The sequence below is a fragment of the Sinohyriopsis cumingii genome, chromosome 2 (assembly GCF_028554795.1).
Source record: "Sinohyriopsis cumingii isolate HCF-2022 chromosome 2, ASM2855479v2, whole genome shotgun sequence".
NCBI lineage: Eukaryota > Metazoa > Mollusca > Bivalvia > Unionida > Unionidae > Sinohyriopsis > Sinohyriopsis cumingii.
The window spans coordinates 18367844-18392545 of NC_142962.1; the positions used below are offsets into that span (position 1 = coordinate 18367844).

At 33.0% G+C, this 24702-nt stretch overlaps 1 protein-coding gene across 1 annotated transcript in view; it reads right to left on the reverse strand.

Annotated features, from left to right (window-relative positions):
- LOC149804406 (UDP-galactose transporter senju-like) overlaps positions 1–23834 on the reverse strand; it is a 38485-nt gene extending 14651 nt beyond the window's left edge. Inside the window, exons 1-5 of the mRNA XM_089939873.1 lie at positions 23621–23834; positions 20252–20369; positions 17235–17281; positions 11488–11627; positions 3114–3296 (exon numbers count right to left, since the gene is read on the reverse strand). Of these exons, the coding sequence (XP_089795999.1) occupies positions 3114–3296; positions 11488–11627; positions 17235–17281; positions 20252–20369; positions 23621–23708 (576 nt within the window). The 5' untranslated portion in view covers positions 23709–23834. The remainder of the gene's footprint in view (positions 1–3113; positions 3297–11487; positions 11628–17234; positions 17282–20251; positions 20370–23620) is intronic.
- Between the last annotated feature and the right edge of the window lie 868 nt (positions 23835–24702).

Consider the following 24702-nt stretch of genomic DNA (forward strand, 5'->3'; position numbering starts at 1 on the left):
TCTGCTGGTACTCATAATTTTCCAATACCTACATGTTTTTTGCTATAGTAAAAGTTACATGGGTCATGTATGTGCATTTACTCATTTTACATCAAATATAAACTGTTCTTTTAAACTGTAACACCAATTTTCTTTAACGAAAGTATATTCAATTCTGATTATTGAAAGCTCTGCACCTTAACTGTCATCAAGAAACTTCCAGATGAAAAGTATCGATCACTATGACCTGTTACAATTGTGGCCATGTATTAACCTTTTACCTGATACAGTGTATGGCTTTTTAACCCTTCGATATACATGTAGTAAAGTTACTCAGTGCAGTGAACTATAAACAGAACACCTGTTACCTATTCAACTCCATGCACACAGGTCTCCCTGTTAACTGTTAAGCAGTGTAGTTTATGTTACGTTTAACAGCAATTTTAACCATTTTACATTTTTGGTACACGTATATTATGCAAGGGAAGATTTAAGAGTAAAATCTGATTGTTATAGCTGAATAATTATTTTTCAATGAAGAATTTTTCATGTACTTTAAAATCTTGAGAGAACTCATTCACTGTCAAGTCAGTGAAGCCACATGACAAACCATAGCTGCCATTTCTCATACCTGAAATTTACAAGTTCTTTGTCTGCGTCTACATCACTAAATCAGCTGAATTTGATCATTTATAAGAACTAATTGCTACATACATCAATATCAGAGCCTTTACCGAATTTATTGAAGCTTTCATAGTTGTGATTCTAATCGTGAAAAATTAAGTACTGAACGAAATCCGTGACCTCCATTTTTGAGAGTGGAGAAACAACCCAGTTACTTTAAATAGCTGATTTCAACCAAAGCATAAACAGCAACCACATGATCTGATGTAATGGGCATTCACACCAATGAATGTAGTATCTAATAGGGTTTTTTCCTCGAAGGTGGCGCTATGAAAACCCGCTCAAAATGGCTGATGTTTACAGCAGGCATCAAATGGTGTTTCCATGAGAATGGTGTAGGTGTAGAGGCATCAAAAGGTACTTGTATGTGAATCGGGTAGAGGTGTCCTAAGGCACTTCAATGTGAATGGAGTAAAGGCGTCCAAAGGCACTTGCATAAAGTAAAGGGTTAAACTTGGGTCAAGAAAAGAGCACATTGAGTGGTATCATCACAATATAGAGTAGTACAAATTTGTTTATCAATATGCATAGCTTTCATTGTGACATCACAGCGCACGACATTCAATCCAGATTTTACTGGATCACACCTTTAGAATCCTTTTCGTCCCAAAATGTCTATATATTTTAACAATGATTTAGTGGTATGCACTTTTCGGAGCATCTAAATAATGATCTTCCAAATGAAAGTGGATGAATAAGAATCCAAATGAAGTGAATACTTGCCACTTAAAGGTAAGTAGAATGAAAGTCTAGAAAATGACACCGATTACTGAAACAGTCCGTGTTCAATGCCTACGTGACCTGTGTGACTTGTACTACAGCAGTGTGCTTTTTCACATCATCTCTGCCACATGCCCACAAGGGTGCTAATCACTGCTTATCTGTCTTACATGTACTATATCGTATTATTATTATATAGTACATGTATGACAGGTAAATTAAGCAACGATAAGGGCCACAGTGCACATTTCCAATTCTAAAATTCGCAGAACACTGTGCGAAAAAAGCATAATGTACATGGATGTTTCATGGCTGAATGCAAGGCCAATTTTTGGTGTATTCCAATCTGTACTTCTCTTTTTGTGGAATACAAAACTTTTTTCTTGGAGATGAAAACATTTTCACTGTAGTGAAGATTAATTACGAAATGGTATTAATCCACAAGATAAGACGCCGAAAGGTTAATGATTAGTGGTGTTGGTTCATGTGCAGAAAAATACAAACTCAAGCAAAATAAGACAATTGCTAATCTTTCAATATCTAAAAACTTTCTACACTCAAAAATGCTGTCTTCATTTAGTGTTTGTTTCAAATAATTCCAGTTCCTATGATTATGTGCATATGCCATTTTTTAAAAATCCAGTTGGGCTCCAGTTTTTTCCCCATGCATTTGTAAAACTTAATATAAATTACATACTTTAAAATGCTTGCTACAGGGCAAACTCTGTGTGTGTGTGCGTGATTTGGATTTTTAATGTAGCTTAAACAATGTTTCAGTCATATTGCTACAATGTCTGCAGTGTGACAGTTTATAGTGATGTCTAGCACTGGGGCATCATGCCACAGACATGCTGCATGATGTCCCACCCAGTCACATTATCCTGACACCAGGCTGACCAGTCCTAACACTAACCTCTTAATGCTGAGTGCCGAGTGAGGCAGCTGTTAGTGCCATTTTTGTAAGTCTTTGGTATGACTCGGCCAGGGATCAAACCTGCTACCTCCTACATCGGAGGTGGATGCTCTAACCACTAGGTCACCAAAGCGGTCCAGGGCAAACTGTATATAGTTCAGCAACATCACTAGCCGTGACTGTTATTGGCATCTGTGACCACTGCAGATTTCATGACAAGCACTTAACAGGATAAAAGTTATTTTATTCCCGATTTAAGCCCATTAAAAGTTGGGGGAATTAGTGATTTTTTTTGCATGCAGCATGATTCCACGAACTGATATCAAGAGTCATGAAATTCACGCAAAAATCATGAAGGATGGCAGGTCTGCATTATCTGCATAAATTCTGTTGTTTTAATCTCTGACTAGAGTGGTGGCAAAGCATGGGCACTGTGACTGCATTTGTTTGCATGCATGACTGCTCCTATGTGGTGTGTGGCATGCATTAAAGTTTCATCATTTAACCCCATACGGCTTTAAAGTTAAAGAGTGAAAATAAAAAGGTGATAGAAAACTTAAAATGAGTTGTTAGCTTGACAATGAAGACAGCACCCCCAACACAGTGAATATGTATTAGTATACCAAGTCTCATCCCTTAATCTCAAATGGTTTTCAAGTTTTTGCACAGGCGAATGATTGGATGAGTGGATATAAAAGTGCATACTATGTCCCCAGCCTTTTCATCAAAATTAAGGTAATGGTAAATGTTTTGTTTTTAAAAATAAAAAGTTCAACCCACTCACTCCAAACCCACTCTCCGACATTAATATCTATACCTGTAACATGATGAGAAAGATATGAGGGTCAAGGTAAGAGAACACTTGTGAGCCACTGCCAGCAGGGGTTGTCATAGAACTAGATCGGCTGGCGTCATGACCATACTCTTTGACGATGCACCCTATGGTCAGTATAATGAGCGACAGCCACTGTATACGACTGAGCTTCTTCTGGAAAATAATCTGTAAAAAAACAGGGAATAACACAGCTACTACTGAAAGACATTTTCTTGCTGGTTAAATTTACAGCAGTAATTACTGAAAACTTGTATGCCATTGTGATGTCACCACTCTCCCTGGGATGTGGTGCCACTTAGACTTATTGTTTTGCTAGTGATTTCCCAAAATGTGTGAATGACAGTCTTGCAGTAATCAAATACTGTAGTATCACTAACTTTCACTGGGTGTCAATTTTCATTGATTTTAATGTTGCCCTAAACCACAAATTAAAAGATTCAATGAAAGATCTGCCATATCTCATAAAGAAGTACCCAACCCAACCCCTATTTTATTCATGTGTTTCACCCTTAAAAAAGCAATAAAGCTACTGGATACAAGAAGGCCATTTCTGAAATGTTGAAATTAAATATTAACTTTCACATAATTTTGTTTTATTTTAATCCCATGAAAAATAAAGAATGATTTGGCATTTTGTTGTATTGTTTTAATGCACATGCATTTTTTTATGGTATCCAGTAGATGTAATTTCCACTTACTGCATTAAACTGATTTGTTGTGAGCTAAGTTAAGATAGAGCAAAACAAGAAAAAGAATAAGATATTCAAACACTAGTGATACTGAAAACAAAAGAAAGAATAATAAATGATACAAGTATATGAAAATTAGATTTAATACTTATTCAAATCAATTCTTCTTTCAAGTGAAACTATTGTCAAAAAAAGTATGCCTCATTTGATCTATGCATGCCTAATCCCAATAAACAACATAACTGTAAAATACTAGAACCATTGCTTGAAGTACTAATGTAAAATACTAGAACCATTGCTTGAAGTACTAATGTAAATACTAGAACCATTGCTTGAAGTACTAATGTAAAATACTAGAACCATTGCTTGAAGTACTAATGTAAAATACTAGAACCATTGCTTGAAGTACTAATGTAAAATACTAGAACCATTGCTTGAAGAACTAATGTAAAATACTAGAACCATTGCTTGAAGAACTAATGTAAAATACTAGAACCATTGCTTGAAGAACTAATGTAAAATACTAGAACCATTGCTTGAAGAACTAATGTAAAATACTAGAACCATTGCTTGAAGTACTAATGTAAAATACTAGAACCATTGCTTGAAGTACTAATGTAAAATACTAGAACCATTGCTTGAAGTACTAATGTAAAATACTAGAACCATTGCTTGAAGTACTAATGTAAAATACTAGAACCATTGCTTGAAGTACTAATGAAACACTATGCATCTACATTAATTACAGATGAGTACTGAAGCTCACACTTCACTGATTTTCTGACCAGTGAATTGTACAATAAACCTGACATTGTTAAATTAAACAAATTCAGTTTTCTAAAACTATGGGAATTACTCTCATCTTTAACACATTTTTGCGCCTGCTGCAATCATTCATTCATGACAAATTGGCTTGACTGATGAGGTTTTAAGGTCTACTAATATGGTACACCGATCTTCACACCTTCCCTCAAGGTCTCCATGACCTGTTTTGGTGTACCATTTGTGAAAATGTTGTTGTAAATCTTCTCTGTAGTCTTTACTTATTGTAAAGTCTAGTAGTTTAGTTTTTTTCCTCAATAATATAACATGGTCATATCTACATTTTGCAGATATACTGCATGTGTGTGTGTGATTTGGATTTTTTTAACGTAGCTTTAACAATTTTTCAGTCATATCGCTATGTCTGCAGTATGGCAGTTTATAGTGATGTCTAGCACTGGGGCATCATGCTGCAGACATGTAGCATGATGTCCCACCCAGTTACATTATCCTGACACCAGGCCATCCTAACACTAACCTCCTACTGCTGAAGCAGCTGTTAGTACCATTTTTGTAAGATTTGGTATGACTCAGCCACGGATCGAACCCAAGACCTCCTGCATCTAAGGTTGATACTCTAACTACTAGGCCACCGAAGCGGTCTGTTGAAACTGCAGATGTGAACTGTTGCATGATGAATTCACAAAAAGTTATGTATTGATACTCAAATGTCACCACTCAAATGGAAAAATAGTAAGTTAGTTCTTTAGACTGAGTGTTTGCCTAATGGTTTTCACTGGCAAGGTTCTCTGGATTCTCTAACACAAACCTCATGTGTAGAGAATCATCATGTCATTTGGAAAAAGGCTCTAACCTGCTTATAATAATGGAGACTATTTCATTATGATTTATAAAAAGATTTGTAAACTAAAAGACCTATAGTATTGCAATTAGTTCTCAACATCATGTCAAATTTAGATTGATATAAAAGTCATGACAAGTGTCATTTTAGCATGAATGGAAAGCTCTATACCTTATAATTTTGATGTATGAAATTGTCAAGGTTATAGAAGGAATTTCAGCTTATAGTACAATTGAAATAGCAAGCACATTTTATACACACCGGTACTGAAGTTAAAATATTAAAATAAGTATACATAAAGATGTTGGGCAAAAAAAAGTGGTGCTTAACACAGATTTTCAGTAGATCTGCTTCATTGTGGCTGTTTTTTGCTCTTTTTTTTATAAATTATACAATCTGCATGTATTAAATCTCAAATACATCGATTTTTAGAATTTTTAGATTTTTAGAATTTAGACTTGATCTGTACGAAAAATTAGAACGTTCCAATTATAAAAACAAAATCTAGATATGAAAATTTTTAGTACAAACAAAATAAATATAACTTTTAATATTCAACTGTGCGTAAAAATGAAAAGGGTACAAAAAAAATTACATGAAATACAGTCCAACTTTAGTATCTAATACTCATGATTACAATGTTATGGGAAATATAATTCAAATAGAAGCCCTCTCCATTAGCTCTAATTATTTTTGTTCAATACCGAAGGATATCCTGCATGAATTGCTGTACATTTCAATATCAGTTCATTTAAACTGAGCTTTTCTGTCATTAAGATATTTTGACAAAGAAACTTGACCTGTTATTAATGGTAGGGGATTCAGTGACCTCAAAAAGAAACTTGACCTGTTATTAATGGTAGAGTGACCTCAGTATCGAATTCATTATTGTGTAGTTTTGCAGGTAATTTGTCTACTAACAAACCATAATTATCTGTTAATAAGATTGTAGGCAATTTGTCTACTAACAAACCATAATTATCTGTTAATAAGATTGTAGGCAATTTGTCTACTAACATACCATAATTCTCTGTCAATAAGATTGTATGTAATGTGTCTACTAACAAACCATAATTCTCTGTTAATAAGATTGTATGTAATTTGTCTACTAACAAACCGTAATTCTCTGCCAATAAAATTGTATGTAATGTGTCTACTAACATACCATAATTCTCTGTCAATAAGATTGTATGTAATTTGTCTACTAACAAACCATAATTCTCTGTTAATAAGATTGTATGTAATTTGTCTACTAACAAACCATAATTCTCTGTTAGTAAGATTGTATGTAATTTGTCTACTAACAAACCATAATTCTCTGTTAATAAGATTGTATGTAATTTGTCTACTAACATGCCATAATTCTCTGTTAATAAGATTGTATGTAATTTGTCTACTAACAAACCATAATTCTCTGTTAATAAGATTGTAGGTAATTTGTCTACTAACAAACCATAATTCTCTGTTAATAAGATTGTATGTAATTTGTCTACTAACAAACCATCATTCTCTGTTAATAAGATTGTATGTAATGTGTCTACTAACAAACCATAATTCTCTGTTAATAAGATTGTATGTAATGTGTCTACTAACAAACGATAATTCTCTGTTAATAAGATTGTATGTAATGTGTCTACTAACAAACCATAATTCTCTGTTAATAAGATTGTATGTAATTTGTCTACTAACATGCCATAATTCTCTGTTAATAAGACTGTATGTAATTTGTCTACTAACAAGCCATCATTCTCTGTTAATAAGATTGTATGTAATTTGTCTACTAACATGCCATAATTCTCTGTTAATAAGATTATAGGTAATCTGTCTACTAACAAACCATAATTCTCTGTTAATAAGATTGTGTGTAATGTGTCTACTAACAAACCATAATTCTCTGTTAATACGATTGTATGTAATGTGTCTACTAACAAACCATAATTCTCTGTTAATAAGATTGTATGTAATGTGTCTACTAACAAACCATAATTCTCTGTTAATAAGATTGTATGTAATTTGTCTACTAACAAACCATAATTCTCTGTTAATAAGATTGTAGGTAATTTGTCTCCTAACAAGCCATAATTCTCTGTTAATAAGATTGTATGTAATTTGTCTACTAACATGCCATAATTCTCTGTTAATAAGATTGTAGGTAATTTGTCTACTAACATGCCATAATTCTCTGTTAAAAAGACTGTATGTAATTTGTCTACTAACAAACCATAATTCTCTGTTAATAAGATTGTATGTAATGTGTCTACTAACAAACCATAATTCTCTGTTAATAAGATTGTATGTAATTTGTCTACTAACAAACCATAATTCTCTGCTAATAAGATTGTAGGTAATTTGTCTACTAACAAACCATAATTCTCTGTTAATAAGATTGTAGGTAATTTGTCTACTAACAAACCATAATTCTCTGTTAATAAGATTGTAGGTAATTTGTCTACTAACAAACCATAATTCTCTGTTAATAAGATTGTATGTAATTTGTCTACTAACATGCCATAATTCTCTGTTAATAAGATTGTAGGTAATTTGTCTACTAACATGCCTTAATTCTCTGTTAATAAGATTGTAGGTAATTTGTCTACTAACATACCATAATTCTCTGTTAATAAGATTGTATGTAATTTGTCTACTAACATACCATAATTCTCTGTTAATAAGATTGTAGGTAATTTGTCTACTAACATACCATAATTCTCTGTTAATAAGATTGTATGTAATTTGTCTACTAACAAACCATAATTCTCTGTTAATAAGATTGTAGGTAATTTGTCTACTAACAAACCACAATTCTCTGTTAATAAGATTGCATGTAATTTGTCTACTAACATGCCATAATTCTCTGTTAATAAGATTGTATGTAATTTGTCTACTAACAAACCATAATTCTCTGTTAATAAGATTGTATGTAATTTGTTTACTAACAAACCATAATTCTCTGTTAATAAGATTGTAGGTAATTTGTCTACTAACATGCCATAATTCTCTGTTAATAAGATTGTATGTAATTTGTCTACTAACAAACCATAATTCTCTGTTAATAAGATTGTATGTAATTTGTCTACTAACAAACCATAATTTTCTGTTAAAAAGACTGTATGTAATTTGTCTACTAACAAACCATAAGTCTCTGTTAATAAGATTGTATGTAATGTGTCTACTAACAAACCATAATTCTCTGTTAATAAGATTGTATGTAATTTGTCTACTAACAAACCATCATTCTCTGTTAATAAGATTGTAGGTAATTTGTCTACTAACAAACCATAATTCTCTGTTAATAAGATTATATGTAATGTGTCTACTAACAAACCATAATTCTCTGTTAATAAGATTGTATGTAATGTGTCTACTAACAAACCATAATTCTCTGTTAATAAGATTGTATGTAATTTGTCTACTAACAAACCATAATTCTCTGTTAATAAGATTGTAGGTAATTTGTCTACTAACAAGCCATAATTCTCTGTTAATAAGATTGTATGTAATTTGTCCACTAACAAACCATAATTCTCTGTTAATAAGATTGTATGTAATGTGTCTACTAACAAACCATAATTCTCTGTTAAAAAGGCTGTATGTAATTTGTCTACTAACAAACCATAATTCTCTGTTAATAAGATTGTATGTAATGTGTCTACTAACAAACCATAATTCTCTGTTAACAAGATTGTATGTAATTTGTCTACTAACAAACCATCATTCTCTGTTAATAAGATTGTAGGTAATTTGTCTACTAACAAACCATAATTCTCTGTTAATAAGATTGTATGTAATGTGTCTACTAACAAACCATAATTCTCTGTTAATAAGATTGTAGGTAATTTGTCTACTAACAAACCATAATTCTCTGTTAATAAGATTGTATGTAATTTGTCTACTAACAAACCATAATTCTCTGTTAATAAGATTGTATGTAATTTGTCCACTAACAAACCATAATTCTCTGTTAATAAGATTGTATGTAATTTGTCTACTAACATGCCATAATTCTCTGTTAATAAGACTATGTAATTTGTCTACTAACAAACCATAATTCTCTGTTAATAAGATTGTATGTAATGTGTCTACTAACAAACCATAATTCTCTGTTAATAAGATTGTAGGTAATTTGTCTACTAACAAACCATAATTCTCTGTTAATAAGATTGTAGGTAATTTGTCTACTAACAAACCATCATTCTCTGTTAATAAGATTGTATGTAATTTGTCTACTAACAAACCATAATTCTCTGTTAATAAGATTGTATGTAATGTGTCTACTAACAAACCATAATTCTCTGTTAATAAGATTGTAGGTAATTTGTCTACTAACAAACCATAATTCTCTGTTAATAAGATTGTAGGTAATTTGTCTACTAACATACCATAATTCTCTGTTAATAAGATTGTATGTAATTTGTCTACTAACATACCATAATTCTCTGTTAATAAGATTGTAGGTAATTTGTCTACTAACAAACCATAATTCTCTGTTAATAAGATTGTAGGTAATTTGTCTACTAACAAACCATAATTCTCTGTTAATAAGATTGTATGTAATGTGTCTAACATACCATAATTCTCTGTTAATAAGATTGTAGGTAATTTGTCTACTAACAAACCATAATTCTCTGTTAATAAGATTGTATGTAATTTGTCTAACATACCATAATTCTCTGTTAATAAGATTGTAGGTAATTTGTCTACTAACATGCCATAATTCTGTGTTAATAAGATTGTAGGTAATTTGTCTACTAACAAACCATAATTCTCTGTTAATAAGATTGTATGTGATTTGTCTACTAACAAACCATAATTCTCTGTTAATAAGATTGTATGTAATTTGTCTACTAACATGCCATAATTCTCTGTTAATAAGATTGTATGTAATTTGTCTACTAACATGCCATAATTCTCTGTTAATAAGATTGTATGTAATTTGTCTACTAACAAACCATAATTCTCTGTTAATAAGATTGTATGTAACTTGTATACTAACAAACCATAATTCTCTGTTAATAAGATTGTATGTAATTTGTCTACTAACATGCCATAATTCTCTGTTAATAAGATTGTAGGTAATTTGTCTACTAACAAACCATAATTCTCTGTTAATAAGATTGTATGTAATTTGTCTACTAACAAGCCATAATTCTCTCTTAATAAGATTGTAGGTAATTTGTCTACTAACATGCCATAATTCTCTGTTAATAAGATTGTAGGTAATTTGTCTACTAACATGCCATAATTCTCTGTTAATAAGATTGTAGGTAATTTGTCTACTAACAAACCATAATTCTCTGTTAATAAGATTGTAGGTAATTTGTCTACTAACAAACCATAATTCTCTCTTAATAAGATTGTAGGTAATTTGTCTACTAACAAACCATAATTCTCTGTTAATAAGTCTGTATGCAATTTGTCTACTAACATGCCATAATTCTCTGTTAATAAGATTGTATGTAATTTGTCTACTAACAAACCATAATTCTCTCTTAATAAGATTGTATGTAATTTGTCTACTAACAAACCATAATTCTCTGTTAATAAGATTGTATGTAATTTGTCTACTAACAAGCCATAATTCTCTCTTAATAAGATTGTATGTAATTTGTCTACTAACATGCCATAATTCTCTCTTAATAAGATTGTATGCAATGTGCCACTCTATGTATATCTGGAACACAACTCATGTAAAAACCAATAAAGCATGGGTGTCTCTCAGACAAGAAACTGATTTCCTTTGCTTGTCTGTTCTAATGAAAGTGTCTTACAGATTTATTTCAATATCAGTTTCTGATAGATAATACATTTTTCTTCTCAGTACAAATATCAGTAAGTCTCTAATCCAACTTCCACATTTTTTTATCTCAGATATTATCAAGCAAATGGCAACTTTCTATTTCCATCCACTCATTACTCTTAAACTTTCTATCTGAAAGCACCTTATCTGATAAATTAGTTTTCATTTTTAACAATATTTAACTGTGATACCTGACTTATCAACAGAGAACTACAGCAACTAACTATAAGATTTGGCCTACCCTACCTGGAAAACAACTCCGGTAACAACGACTCGAAACTGCAGCAGCAGAAAGTAGGTGGTGGGATCATATGCTCCCAGATTGACAAACTGCAGGTTGTTGTACAGACAATAGAGTCCAGCTGGGACAAAGTAGTACAGGAGAACTTGAAACAAAAAAAACATAAAAAACAATACATTAAATATAATCAAATATACAAATGCTTACAAAACCAATAATCATCTACACACATCAGTCTTGATTGATTCTCATTCTAAAACCTACATGCATGTATATCTTAAAATAGTCTGATGATACTCTTAAATATTGTCTACATCTTTAGTAGCAATGGGAAATATTATTACACAAAGAATACTAAAGGTTTGGAGGGTTTAGGTAATACTACAGTAATCAGGATCAAAGATGATCACAAAGTGCGCAAGATTGATAACCATATTATTTTTTATCATATGCAAAAACCAATATCCGTCTGAATATTGAGCCCTGTTTTGCCAATGAATTAAGGCGCTTGTCTTTACAGATCACTCACATCTGTTTGCATGTGTTCAAGTCTCATCTCATCCAATAGGTGTCTGTGAATTGGTTCTTCCTAGGTTCTTTCCCCACCAAATGTACAGGCTGATAATCTACTGTGCTGAGAATGGCGTTAAATCCACAAATCCACACCATTTTCAAACTAATGTCTTTTTAATTTTTTTTCATCATTCAATCTTTTAGAGGTTACTTTTAATCAGCTCTATATAACCAGTATTATGCATGCCATGAAAATATAAACCAGGGATTAACTGATCTGGTGGCCTAAGCTGTTTGAGCATCTGCCTCAGATGCAGGAGGTCATGGGTTCTAACTACAGCTGAGTCAATCCAACAACTTATAAAAAGGTACTAGCAGCTGCTTCACTTGGTGCTCAGCATTAAGAGGTTAATGTTAGAACTTGGTCAGCCTGGTGTCAGGATAATGTGAATGGGTGGGACATGATGCTACATGTTTGCAGCATGATACCCTAGTGCTAGGCATCGTTATCAACTGCCACACTGCAGACACTGTAATAATATAATTCAAATTGTTAAAGCTACATGAAAAATCCAACACACACACACACACACACAAGAACACAAACCAGGAGTCTAGAAATTCTAACACTCTTGCAGGACATTTTTCCCAATATGGTGGCCAGGTTTTTATTAAATTTAATATGAAAAAGTATTTAAATGGGTATAAAACAATTGATATACTTATTTATCAAATGTACTGGAAAATGAGTAATTTTTGGTTCTGGATTTGCTGTTGTTTCATATATTTATAAGATTTTTGTTTCTTTAAGAAAACAAACAAAAAACAGAATTTCACCCAAAAACAATATTTGATTCCACTCTGTTTTATAAATGAATTATCAGCTGAAGGTAAGCCAACCTTGAAAATACATAACACTTAACTATTGGGCATTTTATGTCAAGTCCAACACAGTTTTAAATCATCATAACTTCGTGCAAGGCTTGGAAGATAATAATAAAAGTTAGTTATTGTTCCCAGTAACTTTTTAATAATGGCCAAGGCTAAACACAGTGATGTCTAGCACTGGGGCATCATGCCGCAGCATGTATCATCATGCCCCAGACAGCCTCATCATCCTGTCTGCAGCATTATGCCCCAATCCTAGACATCACTATAAACTGTCACAATGCAGATATGATAGCAATACGATTAAACAATTGTTAAAGCTACATAATAAAATTCAAATCACACACACTCATCAATGGTACTGCTAATGAACATACATGTACTTTACAATAATAAATAACATAGTTTTACTATTTTTCTAATTGGGTCGGAATTATCAGTAATCAGTCTGATTTATAATGTGCAGTACAACAAATTCTAGTGGCTTTTTCAGATGTGAATATCATCTAAACGTCAAGAAAAGAATTAAACCAAAAAATTCTGCTGACAAGTGCCATAATCTACGATGTGGAAATATAACTGGAATGGGTAGTTCCTGTATCACTGAAAACCACGTATATATTTGTTTACAGTTACCAATTATGTACACGCAGTAAACTAAACATAGCTACTACACATGTAAATGTTGCAGTCTTATTATGTCCAGTTGCATTATGTATTTATATCATGTGCATGCTTTATGTAGCAGTATAGCACAATAATCCTAAAGATGTTTTATATATTCATCAAGGTATATCTTAGAAACTGAATGCTGTCATCAGAGATGCTGCCAGGATTTTATTGAAATGGGTGAGCTCTCCCCTTACCACAAAAATAATGGGGCTGAACAAAATGGATGCGGAGTAGGAGCTAGGAAACAGCCATAGTTCAATGTTTACCTAACACATTATTAAATGATAGATTTTATCTCAAGCAGCAAAAAACAAAACAGTTTAAATTTTGAAAATATCTCTACTAGAAGTAAATTTATGACATTTTAAAGTTGCAAATTTTCTGTCAATTTGACCACCTTTTCCTTTATAATAATACTTGTCACACACGATATATCCATGACACCAGAAAAAAGGGAAATTGAACATAAATTGATGTAATTTTGTTATTTTTAACAACAAATTCATAAAACATTTTAGCTTTAAGTAAAACATGCTGGACTCATATTTGCAATTGTTAAAGATGTACTTTTACAACAGGAAAATTATTTCAAGAAAAATCTCACCAATATTTAAATTTTCTTTTTAATATTTTGTGTGTTAACACAAACAGCAACATGTTAATATATGGTGTTAAATCATATAAAAAAAATTTCCACAGCAAAACCCATTCAAATAGAAATGTTAATAAAGTTATGCTGTTAACTATGTATCAAGTTTGAGGCTTTACTGATCATATGGATTATGCATCAAATTTCAAGTTTAATTATTGTCATAGTAATTGGAAAATCTCATATTTTACTTCCTACTTTAAAATAAATGTCACCAATCGGCTGAAATAATTGAGTTGTAAATTGTTTTCATTGTTGATGAAACACATCTTAGTCTGTAAAGTACTTCTTCATACATCAATCTCTAATGCTTGTCATGCAATTCTAGCCTTTTCATCATGCTTGTTTACATTTCTCACACCAAAGTGCCCAGCCTTTTTTTCATGGCTTTCAACTCAATTTTGTAATTTTCAATCTCATTCATTAATTTGTTTCAAGTCTTCTTATTATTCAGTTCATAGTCAAACACATTCAGTCTTTTTTCTGGGTTTCATCAAAATTATCAATGTCAGTGAAACAAAAAGCTCCATCATAATTTATAAAACAGTTGTCTGCCTGAAGAGAGTAGTGTCCACTTCTGCTTTCTGTTGATTTCAGTTTTTCCAGTTGTTCACTTATTTCATTTCCCATCTCTAGTTCCTGTGGGCATGGCTTTGAGCATATGCTTTCCTCAAATACCAAATGAACACTATTTGAGGAACCATTGATTGCTACATGAGCTTGATTTGTCAATGTCAGGGTTGTTGTTGGTTCAAACAACGATTCTAAGAGGTCAGATACACTTTTGAAGCCTGCAACATTTCTCTTGTGACCTGACTTGATTCTCTGTTCACACAGTCTGGAGATTTTTATTGCCAAAGATTTTTGATTGACTGTATTAAATCTTGGGTCCAACATTAAAATGACATTTGTTAAGTTCACTAACAGCTCTGTGTGACCCCTCAAGGAACGTTTAAATTCTAGTACAACTCCATTTTGAAGACATGAGATGTTTATATTCATGGATGTGGTTTAATATTTTTTCTTTAGTCAGGTCACATTTCTGGCAGAAGGGGCCAGGATAATCCATTCTGCAGGGCAAATGGACCACAAGGCAAGAACAGCTTAAAATATCTGCATTACCAGAAATGCTTCCATCAATCTATAAAAAAATCTTTCTCTCTCAAAAACTTAACTTAGAACCCTGTATTTGTTAGCCTTAAGTCCTTGACAATATGTTATGGACACTTACTAACTGATATGGCATTAAACAACTGGTACAAACATTTGTTTACTAAAATCGTATAATATTCAAGATGGCGTCCACAGTACATGCTCAGCGAAGTACATAAACTCAAAAGTTTCTAAACTTTAAAGCAAAATCCAGTACAATAAATCTTCTTTGTGACAGACATTTTATACATGAAATTAAAGATGAGAATAAGTACAATCTAAAGATGTGTGAAGAATGTTCATAAAACTTTGAGGATCGTGTATGATTGGCACTTGAATTTGAGACAATATATCTTCAGCATGGCTTGTGATATTTTAATTCTTCAAATTCCGCACAAACTGTCATTCAATTTTCTGATTGGCTGGAAATTTTCATGAATATTCATACTTATTAACTAAGTTGCATAATTTTCCAAATGAACCACACGTTACACACGGGTCACTGCAGTACTGATTTAGTGCAGGAAGCATAAATTACCTGTATTTACTTTTCAACCTGCGATAAAGTGTAAATCCAAAATAAATAACACTAACAAGTAATACTTAATTAGAAAGATAATTTGACTGGCTTTTATTTCATAGATATTTTCTAGCAATCTTTAATACAGAAAGTTACTAACATATGGAAAATGTGCAGTGACCATGTAAAACTGTGACAATTCTAAGGGATATATGCTCTGCACTGGGGTTGTTACTAAGAAGTCTTCTGGTGAAAGCACAATGTCAACATGACCAGCCATCCTGGAAAAGTGGTGACAAGACTCTCAAGATAACCATTGTGGCAGTCATATTTGAAGTCAGATAAGTACCATTTTCATTTATGAACCAGACGTCATAAAAAGTCTTTCAGTGAAAACCTCATGCTGATAGGACCATTCATTCAGAAGACAGAAATAACAAGATTTTTAAGATGGCCACTGTGGCATATATACTGAATGTCTGAATTACACCATTAGGACCACATGATATCAAAGAAAGTTGTTTACCAAAAAAGTAAAAGAAACCAATTTGATATGACCATTCATTCAGGAGGAGTAGTGATAACAACATTTTCAATACAACCACTGTTGTGGCCATACTGGACATCAGATCAACATCATTTCATTCAGGACCAACTACATATCATGAGAAGTATTCAGGTGAAAACCCCAAGTCAATAGTACTTTTCATTCAACAGGTCAGCACCATTTTCATTTAGGACCAACTAGACATTATCATTAGTGTTTTAGTGTAAACTCCATGTTGATATGACCATCCATTCAGAAAGAGAAGCAATAAGATTTTCAACATGGACGTCTGAGTGGCATACTATTCATTATGAACCAACTTGACCAACGTGGGATGAATGTATGTCTGCAAAGTTTTATTGCAATTCTCTAAGTGTAGTTTAGGAGGACTAGCGAAAAAAAACTTGTGATAATGGAAGAACAGACAATGGATGACAGACAACAGACCATTTCATATGCTCTTCTGGTCTCTAATCAGCAGAGCTAAAATTATGCAAATGCATAAACAAGTATTTATTTTTTGAAACATACATTTTCTTAAGCCATTATTTAAAAATAAATGAATTACTCTGATGAATGAAAGAAAATTAAATGGTACAATAATTTGGAACATTCTTTACAGTGTTTTACAGTAAATGGGTGCCTGTACATAGGGGCAAAAGCAGGGGCCACTTGCCCTACCACCACCACCACTCCGGGTTTCATCTCTAAACATGTTTTGGACTACATCCATAAAATTTAATAGCTAACTAGTCTGTGTTTGCCCCACCACCTGCAAAAATGATTCCATGGGTTCAATGATTTTACCTACCTTTTCTGTTCTTGAACACCTCTGATATAAGACTAGAAACTGAGTTTCTGCAAATGAAAAATTAGAAAGATTTCAAAAATAAAATCCCTAATATAAAATAAGCCTTAACTTATACAAGTTACAGTAATAACTTCACTTTATTATAAAAGCCTTTACTTCTATGATTACAGTATAGTAAAACATTTCTTGAGAGACCACTGCTATAAGAGACCAACTGTCTTGAGAGACCAGGTTCTTCACAGATTCTTTTATTATATAATTTTATAACATGTCATGAGAGACCAACTGTCTTGAAAGACCATTATTATTTTGGAAAAAGCAGTTGTCTTTCAAGACAAGTTCCAATGCAATAACTTCACTACATTATTCAAGTCTTTAAGTCAATGAGTTACAGTAGTAACTTCACTTCATTATATGTATTTATTTTGTCAAAACTGATTGATGATAATGTGGTTGTATGCAAAAGGGATATACTGGTACTCACAAAACTAAATCTGAAAAGGAATAGTTATCATAGGACTGCAACAACAATGATAGAACAGAATGCAAGGCTAAGTTGTAAAGTCTTTTCAAGTGAAAAAAATTCTCAAATGTTGTAGCTGCAAATTATTGAAGACATCAGAACTTATAAACACATATATACCAAACTTATCAATGACTGTGCACAAAAGGGAAACCTTGGAAAGGGTGAATAATATTTCTCTTATTTTTACAAACAAAAGCTGTTCTGAAGAAAATCTGACCACCAGACATCTCACCTCTATGTGGATTTGAGTCTCGGCCTCAGCCAATGTGGGCATGTGAGAAAGAAGCCAGTAGCTTCCCATGGGTCAGTGGTTCATACAGGGGTTTTCGCGGTTCATCCTTCACCATTTATACTGGCTGCCATGTGTAGCCTTTCTTGTGCTGAGAAATGGTGTTAAACCCAAAAATTATTACATTTCATATTATCCTATATTCTATGACCCAATGCATCTCATACCCCCCATTTCATATTATTTTCAATGTTCACATTATATTTTCCTTCTTATACATTTGGCTTCATAATTACATTGTTAAGTTCTGCAAAATATGTTGTCTCTCATGACACAATGCAATGATGCACAGATGTGGGTTCAACTATTTTTGTCAATTACAATTACAATTATGATGTGCTTGCAGATGTCAATTACAATTTCAGTTATACAAAACTGTGACAGTCACTGTTCATTTACAATTATACCATATCACTGAAGTTCAAATGCAGTTACAATTACAAATACAGTGTAATTGTAATTAATTACCCAATTACACAAATTACATTGAAACTGAACCCAAGTCTGAATCCCACAGTAGACCAAGTAAAATCATGTATATAATTTTCTTATCTGAAACTTTGTAATTGAACCCAAGTATGAATCCCACAGCTGACTAAGTAAAATCATTAATATACAGCTTTCTTATGTAAAATTTTGTAACTGAACCCAAGTCTGAATCCCACAGATGACTAAGCAAAATCATTAATATACAGTTTTCTTATGTAAAACTTAGCATTATTGCTTATTCTATATTAATTCCTACATTATTAGCCTAATAACCGGCAGTTAAGATAAATATGTATATTTTCTCAATTTTCATAATTTGTTTGGAATTAAAAGATACATTTATCTTTACTTTTGTAACTGACTTGTAACTGAGCATTTGCACAAATTTAGAACATTTACAATTACAATTATATCATATCAGTGATGTTCAATTACAATTACAAATACAGTTTAATTGTAATTAATTACTCAATTACACCAATTAAGCTGTAACTGAACCCAAGTCTGATGATGCATCCACATTGTATCTGTCTAGCAATGATTTTTATCTTGACGATGGAGTCACCACCATGAGAAAAATGGTACCTATGTCTCATGAAATGTGAGAAAAAGAACAAAAACACTGTTAATACAAAGGCTCAAAATTGCAAATCCCCATGATTTTTCCAGCATAATCTCAATCCAACTTCCATTACAACACTGCCATGCATCCACCCCCATACAAACCTGTTGCCACCACAACTCTAAGACAGTGACTCAGGGGTCCAATGCAAAACCCCACATACATGTATATATGTTGCATCTTTAAACTATGGCTTAAAGTTTTATCACATAATATTGAAAATGTCATACCCGTCTTGCTGATAACTACCTCAAGGGCATCATAAGTGCAAAGTTTAAGGAATTTCTATCCAGCATTAAAGAAGGATATATGGTAACGGCCAGACTAGTGGATAGATGGTAGGAATGGCCAGATGGTGGGAATGGCCAGACTGATGGATAGATGGTGAGAATGGCCATAATGATGGATTGATGGTGAGAATGGCCAGACTGATGGTGGAAATGGTTAAACTGATGGGCAGATGGTGGGAATGGCCAAACTGATGGACAGATGGTTGGAATGGCAATAATAATGGCTTGATGGTGGGAATGGCCAGATGGTGGGACTGCAGACTCATGGACTTTGGTGGGAATAGCCAGACTGATGGCCAGATGGTTTGAATGGCCAGATATTGGTAATGGCTAGACTGATGGACAGATGGTGGGAATGGCTAGACTAATGGCCAGATGGTGTGAATGGCCATACTGATGGACAGATGGTGGTAATGGCCAGACTGATAGCCAGATTCTGTGAATGAAGATACTGATGGACAAATGGTGGGAATGGCAAGATGGTATGAATGGCCAGACTGATGGACAGAATACCAGACTGATGGACAGATGGTGTAAATGGTGAGATGGTGTAAATGGCCAGACTGATGGACAGATGGTGGGATTGGCCAGACTGATAGCCACATGGTGGGAATGGCCATACTGATGGACAAATGGTGGGAATGGCAAGATGGTGTGAATGGCCAGACTGATGGACAGAATACCAGACTGACGGACAGATGGTGTGAATGGCCAGACTGATGGCCAGATGGTGGGAATCATAATATCCCATACAAAGGCTTGGAGATAGCAAAAGCTGCATGAAACATGTATGGAACTTACCCTCTGAGATAGATAAGTATGGCAGCTATCAGTTTCAGGCATTCTGTTAGCAGAACTACTGTGACTGTGTTGTACTGATAAGCATTATTCTTGGTCTTTGAGGCCGTCACTAGGATACCTGAAAATAGAGTTAAAATCAGCAAGTTAAGAGTTAAATTTTACATGAGTGCAACACAAGCAAAGTAGTACAAACTAAGAATCCAGGCAATAGGATTGTAAATAATTAAACATATTGAGTTTATGTCTGATTATACATAGTATATAATAATGTTGTTGATGTATGGTTTAACACTATTTTTCAGCACATAATAGGATATACATGGCAGCCAGGATAAATGGTGGAGGAAGAACTAGGGAAAACCCCGAAAAGAACCACCGACCCATGAGAAACTACTGGCAAACTTTCTCACATACCCACACTGGCCGAGCCTGCGACTCAAACCCATGTAGGCAGAAGTGAGACGGCAGTGATCCATAATGCTGAGCGCTTTAGACCACTCTGGGCCCCGTATAATAATGTCTACATAGACTAATATGTCTATGTCAATGACAAAGTCACAAACAAACCATCAACAGGATCTAATTGTCAATTTTGTTTTTAAATTTTAATTTTGTAGAACTTTATTTTCTTGGTCATTCAAGTTACAGACACCAGCAGACTGGATTGTAAATGTATGAGTTGTCTCCCATTCTTCACCATAGTATCTATCACAACTTTTACTCTTTTTTACTATGTAATTTCTCTCTCTCTCTCTCTCTAAATATATATATATATATATATATATATATATATATATATATATATATATATATATATATATATATATATATAGTTATGAGTCTATGCTCTTAAAATGAGAAATAGAAAAGAGTGAGAACAACAAGCTTTGTAAAATTTAACAAATAATTTATTTCCCTAAAATAAAAAGTGAAAAAATAAGAAGAAAAAAACTTACAGTTTTACAAATTAAATCTAGAAATAATCCAAGAGTTAAAAAAAAACACAAGTCCTATCAATGAAAAGTTCTAAGTGAATCAGAGTTCAAATCCCAAATGGAAGGTGATAACATCTGTAATAGTCAATGTTGTACTGATGTGTCAACAGTCTCTTGTTGAATCACCAAAAATAATATTCCAGTTTTGAATTCTGTATAATTTCCAAGTAATGTCTTTGTCCAAGAACTATCAGAGTACTAATGTGTTTCCAGGGAAAAGAATCACTTGAATTTCAATAATCTGAAGAGAACAAAAACTAAGCCAAACTGGACACAACATAAAACAACTTGATGTCTCAAGTGTTAAGGCACGACTGATAGAATTCTTATCGTAACATCAGTCATAGGACTAATGCAAATCAGATTCCCTTACTGGGGTCAAGAGTTCAACCTTCCAGAAGGAATGGAAGTTTGTTACATGATAAATATCACATCAACCAGGCATAATCTTGACTCAACTTAATGATACTCTCTCTGAGAGAAAAATGAAAAAACTTTTAAAAAGTTCTTTACCAAAACTGTCACTGACTGAAACAAGCTCAGCAACTACATACAATGTTTCATTTATTTAAAAACACATCAGAACTTAACTCTATTCTGGACAATATCAAATCCAATAAACAATATTACATTACAATATCATATATATATATATATATATATATATATATATATATATATATATATAAAATATGTTCAGTTCAGTTCCAATCATTACTGATGTTGAAAGCCTCCTGAATAAAAGAAAATCCTCTAATGTAATACATATTTTGCATAGAAGAAAGCTCCAAAACTCTTGCCTATAAATGTATACACTGACATCTGACAGTAATAGTGGTGGTGAAAAATCCACTATCCGGGAGACTAGACCCAGTATTCATGAAGCTTATCAACTTTACAGTACACTAAAACTTAAAGATTTCTATGTTTTAAGTATTACATTTAATTATATGTTAAAAATAATAATCTGTACATAATTATTTGATATCAGTATCCAAATGTATTTCTACCTTGAAATCACTAGTACTTTAAAATGATTATTTTAAGCAATCAAAATTTTAGTTTGAGTATGCAGTTAAGTTGAAGAGTTTCATGAATAGCGTTAAAATTTCTTGAAATTTTTACATGCAAGTCAACTCTTTATAAACTGGCCAGGGTATTGTAAGGTCATTAAAAGAAAAATCATCATTTATGTGTAACTGCCATATTAAAAAAGACAATATTAAGAGGTAATCTAATCAATGATAAAAGAAAGTCAAAAAGGAGTGAAGAAAAATTCATAATGGGAATGGTTTCTTTTTAATTGTGCTTGAGAAAAGAATTTAAATGTCATTTGTAACTACACAGCTTTTAATATTTTTAAATACATACTTATTATATTTAGGATGAGGAGCAAATCTTTACATCTGAAAACAATTCCACAAGCACCTGTGATTCAAGTGAGGGTTCATCTCATCTTAAGATCTCCTTGATTAAAAGGAGGGTGATAAAATGTCACGTCATATCAACAAATAAACCATTTCTAGTGTTGCTGAAGGAAAACAAATCGAACATATAAATCAAAATCACATAATTTGTATAGAAAAATGAAAGAAAAAAAAAACTTCTCAAAATATTTATCATGAAAACAACAAATGAAAATCTGTAAATGTTGCATCAATTTCAAGGAAACCAGATTAACTATGCAGAGAATACATGTCAATGTGGTAGTCACGTGACACCAACAAAAGCATCACTGACATGTGCTCAGTACTTCATGAAAATGGTTTTCTCCACCCTGCTGCGATACGGACAGGTTTCAGGTCGTTGTTCTCAGAATAAATATGCTGAGAATTAAGTGTGCATTATATTTATTTACACACATTAAGTGACTTCTATATAATACGTCAAACTTGTATGTACAACAACAATGGCAATTTGTTTATTGTCGATATCACGTGCCTAATTGACTTCTGATGTCATTGACATGTAGGTTGCGAGAGTTGTATAGCCACGTGACTCGGAATGCAACTGGCCAGATCTAGGTCAAATTTCAGCAACGATGTACTTTTGTCTAGTCTGTCTGCAGCTAAAGACATGACGAATGCTATGCTCACGATTTTTTATAAATAAATCATATTCCTATAGATTTCATGCAGGTATGTCTCGATGAAAGGTCGTTCAAGTTTGCTGGGCCGGCTAGTAAGCGGCTACCCATGCCGACACCAAATGGTGTAGGCGAATTCCAACTTTTCGATAGAGAATGGACTCTGACCCTGCACCCCAACATAAATGTAAAAATATCAAAAAATTGGGTGACAAGGGTCAGATGAAACTCGGACTAATTAGGTTACAATTCAAATAGATCCCAGAAACGAGCATCTGTAAAGCATACCTTGATTTATAAATAACCCCATATAAGCTACAAAGTACACAAAGCTGAGCTTCGTCGGGAAAAAGTCTTCTGAAAACCAAGAAGTCATGTTGCTGGGCTCTGTTCTTATTGTACGTTATCGATATCGCCGGTTTCACATCTAACAATTGCATTCAGACCACCTCGGCTATTTCTGCGAGACAAAATATTAAGCCCCATGCCTCCTTTCGCTTTAGCTGGGTACCTGGCCTTTCATGTGAACGGAGCATCATGGGAGGCCAGGATACCGAGCTACTTCTAGGTCAATCTTATTTTCGTAAAGAGCCGAAATTGTCCGAATGGCAGATCTCGGCAAACATGTGCGATATGATTCTGTAGGGTTAATCTCCATGCTGCAAATGATTATGGGCCACGATTTATCAGTTTTATCTTGTCCGTGTAACAATAAAATGTTGAAGTTGACATAAAGCTAATAGGCAAAACTTGATTGGGGGTGGGGTGGTGGTGGAGGCAAAACATGACGGGCTTGTTAATTTTCGTACATAGGCAAAAGCAATTATCTGTAACTTGTAAATATTACAGGAAAATATTACTCAAAGTACTGAATAAAAAGCATTACTGCATCGAATACAATTATTTGATAGCGAAGCTTGTATCATATTTGCACCAACACACTGCTCGTTACTGCGGCTGTTGTTGAATTTGTAATCAGTCTATTTACAGACTTGGTTTTGATCAATTAAGCCTTTTCAATCCGCGATCCCTCCCAAATTAAAAAAGGTTTTTGGTCCTTTTTAAAAATGTTTTCAGAAGCAGCAGGATGTTCTCATAGTTGTCTGAAATTTCATTGAGATTGCTTAGGAAGCATTTCATTTAGTGAATTCAGTACAAATGGAAAGAAACAGTACTATAGCAGACGTTTTAAAACAAGATCCAAATTGACTAGGTTATATGTAACTAATGTTGGTTTGCAAAAATGTTGATCAACAAAACTTTTCGGTCGACTCTGATTTTAATTATTTTTGCTTTGCCCCTTTAATCAGAAAGAAGTTAAGAAGAAAAACGGAAATATGTTGTTTTTTTCCACATAATTCTTTTCCCCA